General features: G+C 49.5%; 1 protein-coding gene across 3 annotated transcripts; it reads left to right on the forward strand.

The window, feature by feature from the left end:
- The first annotated feature begins 1,706 nt into the window (after positions 1-1,706).
- figla (folliculogenesis specific bHLH transcription factor) lies at positions 1,707-8,115 on the forward strand. 3 transcript variants are annotated; one of them, XM_086207450.1, is made up of 6 exons: positions 1,707-1,988; positions 3,010-3,156; positions 3,262-3,351; positions 4,780-4,941; positions 5,958-6,013; positions 6,945-8,115. In XM_086207450.1, the coding sequence occupies exons 1-5, from the start codon at positions 1,803-1,805 to the stop codon at positions 5,973-5,975; spliced, it is 603 nt and encodes a 200-aa protein (XP_086063576.1). In that variant the 5' UTR covers positions 1,707-1,802; the 3' UTR covers positions 5,976-6,013; positions 6,945-8,115. The 3 variants fall into 3 exon arrangements, with proteins under 3 accessions (XP_086063576.1, XP_086063578.1, XP_086063577.1); XM_086207452.1 differs by having other exon boundaries at positions 7,390-8,115; XM_086207451.1 differs by having other exon boundaries at positions 7,941-8,115.
- Positions 8,116-9,075: the final 960 nt, after the last annotated feature.

Below are 9,075 nucleotides of genomic sequence, written 5' to 3' on the forward strand. Positions count from 1 at the left end.
TAAAGTACTGATACCTCAGTGCTGTATTAAAGTACAGTACTTGATACTTTGTATTACTGTAGAAATTAGAGCAGATTGTTCTGTGGACGCTCCTCAAAATTGTGCATCACAAAGTATTTTATTATTTTACGGAAGTCACAGAACATTCTTTTATTTTCAGAAGGGAGTTTCAAGAGTTGAAAAGCGAAGCCCTCAGAGACTCGCCAGTGAGTTTCTGAACGCGGGTGAGATGAGCGTTTAGCAGGCGACCCCCTGAATGTGTCACCCTCTGTCCTCCATGAGGTCATCCTGACCCGCCCCCGAGGTCAAGCTGTCCGTGGGGGTGGCCTGTTTGAAACCCCCAGCGTGCCAGCGTCGGAGGGTGCCTCCTATCTGGGTTATTACCGCAGCGTCTCCTCTTTGATGATGCGCACTCCTCTTGTGCATCATTATAAAGATGAAAGGGGCGCGCCGAGGTCTGTGAGACGCTGCCGCTCACATGAAAAGCCGGTGCGTGATGGATGGCGTTGTCCTCAAGCTGCCGAGGAACACAGAAAACTGCAGTAATATAACAGTAGCAGGAGCAACAGTGCTGGATAGTTCTGGCAAAGGTAAATGTACATGTATGTGTTTTATTCCACCACATTCTACTTCCTGTTCACCACAACTCTCCCCACACCTCTGAGGAAACGCCTCCCAAACAGTTTTGATTAGAAATGATGACAAATCCTCATTTGGCTGCTCATGGGTTCAGTGGTGTCCCGGCCTGGAGGGCCCACTTCTACACTGACCCCCAGAAATACGTCTTTCAACTAGCAGTGGTAGTAGTAGTGGTGGTCGTAGTAGTACTGCATGAACAGAGTCCCAGCTACACGTCTGTACTGGCTGTCCTGTGCCAGTGTCCCAGTCTGAAGAGTCTGAGCCTTCATTCAGGATCCGAGGGAGTTTTTCGATCTGGTTTCTGACTGCCGGGTGAAGGATTTGCTCCGGCTCGCCTCCGTCGGTTCTCGTGCTCGCGTACAAAGGAACGTTCCAGCAGCAGTCAGATGTGACGTGATGTGAAATGAGCTTCAGAGCCATGATGGTAATTATTGTTGTATTATAACTGTGCTCATTATTACCGCTGCAAATGGAAATTAGATGCGTTGGTTCAGTCTGGAAGTCTAGAATTCACATAGAATGTTCTGGGAAAAAAAGGCTCTGCAATAAATATTCTTCCATTTTCCCCGTTCAGGGCGGAGCCTATCTCAGCATGGAGAACATGGAGAACAACAGGTTCCAGGAGGACCCCGTGCTCCAGCCAGGTCTTGAGCACTTGGCCTCCTTGCTGGGGGCCACCGTGCTGACCTCCGCTCCACCTGATGCCCTCTGTTCAAGACTGAGGTTTCAATATTTGTCCCAACAAACTTGACATCAGCTGCAGGTTCCAAACCCAGAACGAAAATTAACAGCAAGGATGAACATTCAGAACCTGCAGACGTGTGGAAGAAACCCAGTGAAGGAAACCGGAAATACAAATACAGTTGGCAGGGTGTTTTTCCTCAGCCAATTAAAACTTTATTCAGACGTTCAAATCGTTTTCAAACGTTGTCAAGTCTTCTTTTCTGTTGTTGTTACGACCTTTCAAGCTGTCCAATTAAAAGCTTCAACGTTTTCAATTTTAATTGTCAGGTTCGAATTCCCTCTCCCGAAGCCGTGAGGCTAATCAGCCCGCAGGTGCGAGCCCTGCTCCTCCCGCTCCTCCTGCTCCTCCTCCCGGTTCATTTACGTGAGCAGGTACGCGAGGCCGGAGGCTGTCAGGCCGGCGCGTGTCACCGGGGGAGATGAAGGTTCCCGAGGCGGAATTAATGAGTGACATCTTGAAGCGTTTGACGGGCGAGTCCGCGCTGCCGGTCTACAACAACATCGAGAAGTTCCGGCGGGCGAAGGACGGCTCCTACTGCGTGGCGGAGGAGTTCACGGAGACCGTGAAGAAGAGAGAGATGGTGAACGCCAAGGAGCGGCTGCGGGTGAGAGGACCGGCGCCCCCAGCTCACGCTGGTCCACCTCCCGGTTGGCTTTACTGGGGCGCTGTGGCCCCCAACCGCCGGCTGCAATTAGGAGTTACTCAACTTAGCCAGACGAGCAGCGAAAATTGTTGCTACTGGACAGGAGCCATTCTGACCAGTAACCGCCCCTCCCCCCAACCTGTGGTGGTGTGGGGGGGGGGGGCATTTTTAATAATTCCCGGACTGCTGAACCCACGTATCCCCCTCAAATATTCATTACAAATTGAAGCTAAATTCAATTAATTAAAAAAGCAATAACCTGCTATTTCTCCTTTTTGATTGACTTCCACTTAGACAGAGCTCTGCTGAATGCATCAGGGCTGCCCAAAGTGTGGCCCACGGGCCAGCGGTGGCCCGTTCTGTTCTTGTGAAGTTGCTGTGCAGGATGTCAATTTGGCACAAGCAAAGAAAGATTAAAAGAAGAGGCGGGGACGGCGGCGTGGACCAAAGGCATTCCAACATCAACATGATGATGCAACATGGTAACCTGCATGTTTCTGCCTAGCGATGTGGAACACTGGATGGTTCCTGCTAGATATGACGTTCTAACTTGGTCAACCAAAGTTCCCTGATATTGTTTTGAGGTGAAGAGTTGCTCAGAGGGAGTGTAAGCGTGTGTTTAACCATCAGACTCCAGCACGTGTCTCTCCCCCTCCTCCTCACAGTCACATTCTGTCACGTAAAAACTCCTCGTATGAGTCGCTGTTTTGCTTTTGATTCATTTATGGGATCCCTAATATTTACGTCAGTAGGATTTGATCAGGTTTGTGGAGGTCTGGAGCTCCAGCCGTACGACCGTCTTCATCCAGGAGAAGCAACTGAGGGTTGGATGATGTCATGGCCACTGAGCAGAGCAGCGAGAGAGTTCTTTCCTCCAGTTAATGTGTGGCGCTGCCGATGGAGGATAACCAGTCTTTACTACTGCCGTGTGTTGCTAATCCTCCTGATGCGGCTGAATGAGGCCTCCGTCTCTCCTGTGCAGATCAGGAACCTGAACACCATGTTCTCTCGCCTGAAGCGAATGGTGCCACTCATGCGACCGGACCGGAAGCCCAGTAAAGTGGACACTCTGAAAGCTGCGACAGAGTACATTCGATTACTTGTAGCTGTTTTGCAGGATACAGACAGTGTAAGTACTACGTTCCCCAGGGACTCCAGTGGCCACTTCTGTATTCTGAAGACGGAACTGCTTTAGTGTAATCAATTCTTGAGTAGTGTTATTTTCTGTTCTCAGGATGATGGCAATGGGACTGATTTCCTAAAGAATGCAAGCACTTACGGTCAGACTGAGGGGTTGGCCGCTGACCTGTGGAAAATGGATGATGTGAGTCTTTCTACTGTGCACTTTTGACAATGGGAAAGTTTTACTTTAACCAAAATCTTATTGGGAGATTCACCAGGCTTCCAGGCCAATGATCGGATGATGTCCCAGCTATTTTTCATGTGCGTTTTGACAGTGAAACGCTTCAAATGCTTCACTCAAGGCTGTAGTTACGTTGAACGGAGCGCAAAAAATGGATGAAAATGGACAAAATCTCAACATCGTGAGGGATTTGTTGTGCAAAACTCTTAAAAGTCAGCAAAGTTCCATCCATCCATGGGGGGGGGGGGGGGGGGTGGAGCCTATCCCAGCAGCCTTCCCCCTGGACAGGTCACCAGTCCATGGCAGGGCCAACACATAGAGACAGACAACCATTGGCTCTCCCAGCCACACCTACGGTCAATTTAGAGTCTGGATTAACCTGGTCCCTCTTGATGTCTTTGGACTGTGGAGGAAGCTGGAGTACCAGAGAGAACCCAGCAGGAACAGGGAGAACATGGAGACTCACCCAGAAAGACCCCGTGCTGCAGCTGGGGCTCCACCCACAACCTTCTAGCTGGGGGCCACAGGGAGGACCACTGCTCCACCTAGAATATCAGTCATTCCGCATCAAAATAAAACTGTAGCAAGAGGTCCGCCTGCCCCACTACCGGTGGTCATACGTTACTGGTCCCAGTCTCTGTAACAGCTCTCAGTAACCAGCGAGGAGTTCAGTATCACTGTAAGGCCCAACAGTGTCCACAAATGCTGGAGCGCATGGGGTTTGGCAACAACGCTGCGCTGCTCCTAGATGTTGACATGATCATGGGAAATACGTGTCCTTCAAAATAAAAGCGCAGGGTCAGAAATTAGGCAGCTGAGCATCAAAAAAAATAAACTAACCAAATTGCAACGTCGCTGATTGATGAGTTAGTTAGTCAGTGGGCAAAGACGCTTGGCGTGGAGGTTAATCTGTAACTCCTGCCGGCTAGAAACGAGCAACGATGCTTGGCTGAGTGCCAGCTAGCGCCGTGATTACAGTCGAACCCAGAACGGCGATTTGGAGCAGCTGGAGGATCCGGCAGGACATGGAGGGTTTTCATTGTGTCTTCATCCTTTGAGCCGGCAGCCGCTGCAGCTGAAGGACTTGTGTGGGTTGTCAGTTTGTTCCAACCTTCTTCACACAATATCAGCTCGCTTCATCTTGACGTGGGCGGTACATGGAGAACTGGAGTGCAGGACTGCGTGTCAGGGTCACTCGCTCTGAACTAGACTATATAATGGTCGTACCAGGAAATGGCCTGCCCGTCTGAAAGCGTGCAGATAAGCTAAGGGGCTCCTGTCACGTCGAGTGAGGGACAGAGGCCCTGCTGATGTCACGGCTTCATCATTCTAGCTGACACAGGTGGGTGTTTGTTTGACAGGTGATGTTTTATTTGCATTCCATGACAGTTCCTCAACATGTCAGACGAGCACATGGACGATGGATTCGACGTCCCTTCAGAATCGGGGACGGACGACGGAGACATGACCAGACTGGTGCTGCAACACTGCATGATGCCTGCATACCAGTTCATCATCCAAGTGGCTCCTGATCAGACTCCCGCCGCTCACGTACGTCCAGATCCTGTCACACACGTGGACATTCTTTGCATGTTGTGTAGTGTGGAGAGGATGCGCATGTTTCTGTGAACGCAGAAATCGGTCAGAATTCACCTGCAATTACTTGAAGTCTTTATTGGCAGGTAAAGTAAATGTGCATCATGAAAATGAATCGTGAGGGTATCAGCTGTGGCCGTCATGGCCGTTAGGCTGTTTAACAATAAAGGCAATTCTGGAATGTCTCACTCTGCAGACAACTGGCAATCAGACAGGTTTAATTCCTGAATTGAACCAGCAGCAATGGTCCACGACTACAATTTGCAATCAGTGATAAGTGTTTGATTGTCTGAAGTGAGTCTGGGAGAAAGGTGCTGACACGGGAGACGTGAAACGCTCCACAAGGACTTCTGATTGGATGATTCGAGCTGATGGGCTCATGATCAAGACGGGTGCGCTCTCATGACATTTTCAGAGATGTGCACAGTGCGCCCGCACACGCACAATCGTGAGTGTGTGTGTGTGTGTGTGTGTGTGTGTGTGTGTGTGTGTGTGTGCACACTAGATACGTTGTCTACATCGTGAGAATAGGAGGGATGGGGCCACGAGTGATGTCATGTCACGTGTCGTTTCACATCGAGCGCGGCGGCTGATGGGGTTCAGGGGAGGATCCATCAGTTCTGTTATTTGGACTTTTTTTTGTTTTCACTGTCGCATTGTCAAGTTTAGCAAACGTTAGCGGGGAGGCGCGTGTGAGAGGGCCTTTGCTCTCTCACTTTATTCTCCAAATTTTGCATACAGGACAAAAAAAATCTGCACCCTCCTTCCTGCTGCTACTTGCCCCGCCCCCTCACACCTACCAGCAAGGATGTTGCAGGTGAAGGCCTCTGCCCTACCTTGATACATGTTTACTGTCCAGGCTAACTAGAGGGACTAGCGCGGTGCCTGGTGTTGAGGGGCGGAGCCGTAGTTTGACGAGGGCGTCTGTGTTTGTTCACCTCGGAGCCTGAGTCGTCTTCTTCCTCCTGCAGGTGTCTCAACTCTGCTGAGTGACGGGCAGAGCAGAAGACCAGGACTCACCTGCCAGGTGGGATTCTTTCCATTTACACGTGTATCAAATACTCAGAGTAGAAAAATACATCGATCGTAAACATTCACATAACTGAAGTACAACTGAAAGTAGAGGTCATATTGAAAAAGTACTTGTTACATTAAAAGCCAGCGTGAACACACCTGCATCCCTGAAGGTCTCTGCAGAGACGGGTGGCTTTGCCTCGCCTTTCATGGAATGTGGATGAATGCACCACAGAGACGAGGTACTTAATGTTCAAATTGATTAACTTTATTGATTTTTTTTTTCTTTTGCAAACATTCACGCATGTTGAATTTGATGCCTGCAAGATGTTTAAAAAAGCTGGGATGGGGGCGACAAGTTCTGCTCAAAAAACAAAACAAAAGAACCCCTGTTTGGAACGTTCCACGGCGCCCACTCGCACATCTGTGAAGGCACCATCGATGCTGAACGGTCCGCTCAGGTGCTGGAGCGATGCTTGCCGCCTTCCAGTCTTCAGTCCCTGCTTGTCTCAGCAAGACAATGCCGAGCCACATCCTGCAGGTTTCACAACAGCGTGGCTTCGTAGTAAAACAGTGCGGCATTGAGACTGGAGTCCCTTTGAAAATGTGCGGCGCATAATAAAGCGCTGAACACGACAATGGCGACCCCGGACTGCCGAGCAACTGAAGTACAGAAAGCAAGAATGGAAAGAACTCCGCCTCCAAAGCTTCAAACCCAAACGCTCACTGGGGGCTGTGAAGGTGATGTGACACAGCGGGAAACTCGTCCCTGCGCCGGCTTTTTCTGAACGTTTTGCAGGCATAAAACTCAAAATGAGTGAATATTTGCAAAAAAAAACACAACAAAGTTCATCAGTCTGAACATCAAACGTCTTCGTGGTTCGTTCAGTTGAATGTAGGATTTGGAGATGATGGCGTTCTGTTCTTCTTGACGTTTTACACAGCGCCCCAACTTCATTGGACGTGGGGTTGTATTTTGTGTTCGTGGTCAGTGCCATGTGATCATGGTCTGAATCTTCAAAAGGAAATGTCTACGAGACGGCGAGAGCGACGCCCCGCAAGGTGCGAGAACACAGCGACCCCCTGGACCCCGACTCCAGCAGAAGGAACAGTGTTTGCTGTGTTCATGTTGGGGAAAAAGGATCTTTATGATTTGAAAAGGGTGTTCATGCTCACATCAAAAATCACAGTTCCAGCTGGAAACATAACCCCTCCCATCAGCCAAAGGTGGAGGAGCTTAACCCCGTACTTCCTGGCGAGGACGTGGCGTTTTCCGTTTGGACACTCTTGAGCTGTTCAGCACTGTGAATGCTCGCCATCCCTGCTTTGTTACCATCAATTCAATGTGATGTGATAAAAGTGAGTACACAGTTTGCTATTTCGCTGTAGGAAGGGAACAGAATGAACCTGAGCTGGATGAGGGACTCCTGGGTAGAAGAGAGCTGCGCACGCTTTGAGTCCCCGCGCATTCACTCCTGAGGAACAGTGCAGATGTCTGCTGTTGCTGGATGCTGTCTCCTCACACGGGGCTTTTAGTGCAGCCTCAAGTGCTTCTCAGTAGGTCCCTTTTTTACAGCAGACATTTTTACACATCCCCAGTGGAAGAAAAGGCGTGCACTCACCCAGATAATGTTCCGCTCCAGGTTTCCATTGAGCTCATGCTTGCAGGAAAGTGTTGAAATGTCTCAAAAGAGTTGAATTTGACAAAATACGGTGGAGTGACACATCTCAGTGGCCCGCGAACCTCCGGGTGCGAGTAACAAATGCGTTTCACCACAATTCCAAATGTGTTGCTGCCCTCTTGTGGTCAAACAGTTGCTTGCAGCGGCTCTGTTCAGCCCGGTGAAGGAGTCATTTCAGCGCTCGGCACGGTTCTGCTGAAGGGCCCGAGTTGTTTCGTCACTCTGTCTAACTTCCAGTCTCTCTCGTTTTATTTTTAGGGCCCTCACGTCGAGGAAAGGATTTTTCTGTGAAGAAATGTCTTTTTTTCTTCTTCTTCTTTGGTCTGAGTTTATTTGGACGTTTTGTTTGACGAAGTGAATCTGTTTATTTGAAGAAAATGACAGCAAAATGTACAACCAGTTATTGGGGTGAAATAAAGAGAGTTCCATTCGATTTCAACGTTTATCGTTCGTCATTTTTACCTGCCAGTAGACCTGAAGGCTGGATTAGCCACCTTGTTGCTAGGCTGGACTGGATGAGATTAAACTATTACAGGAACTCCTCGGCCACTGTGGCCCCGCGCTGGTGACGTCACCCATTCAAGTTGTGGTTCTGTCTGCCTTTTTTTTTTTCTTCTTTTGATTTGTTGGCGTCACGATTTCACTGCACACACTTCCATGAGGGGTGGTGTGGTGATAAGCACTGTTGCCATTGGGAACCACGGTGTACCCCCCCCCCCCCCCCACATACACGGGGGAACACACCATGGTTTCCTCCGGGGAACTCCAGCTTCCTCCCACACACTATAAAAACATACTGGTGAGGTTAATTGGGGGTTCCAAACTGCCTGTAGTCGTGGGTGTGAGTTGGTGGCCCTGCGATGGACTGGTGACCTCTCCAGGGTGACCCCGCCTCTCCAGCCCCCCAGCGTCACGCGGGATGATGATGGATGGACATGCATGTACATCCTGGAGGTGTCGGACACAAAAGTCTTGCCAGCCAAAATGAAAGCCCATTGGAGGTGCGCATGTTTGTCTCCTTCCACAACAGTGGGACCCGACATTCACATGCAGACACATCTGAGTCGGAGACGCCACCGCTTTTTGTACGAAGCATTGGGACCGAGACCCCCAGGCTCAGGAGCGGCTTCTCCCCGAGGGTTAGACTGCTGAACTCGAGTGGTCCTCTGTAGCCTCCCCCCCCCCCCCCACACACACACACAAACACACACACACAAACACAAACATATACCTGCGCTATGAACGAACACTTTATCCTTAAGTGCGATACCTCTGGACGACCTCACGTCTTCAGCAGTGCTAAATTCTGCTGCCTTAGTTTTACTACTTTTTAAAATATATTTTTTAATTTTTTGTCAAATGTTTATATATATATATATATATATATATATAT

Source organism: Aulostomus chinensis, chromosome 6 (assembly GCF_037954235.1).
Source record: "Aulostomus chinensis isolate RoL2024-O1b breed Wild chromosome 6, RoL_Achi_v1.0, whole genome shotgun sequence".
Taxonomy (NCBI): domain Eukaryota; kingdom Metazoa; phylum Chordata; class Actinopteri; order Syngnathiformes; family Aulostomidae; genus Aulostomus; species Aulostomus chinensis.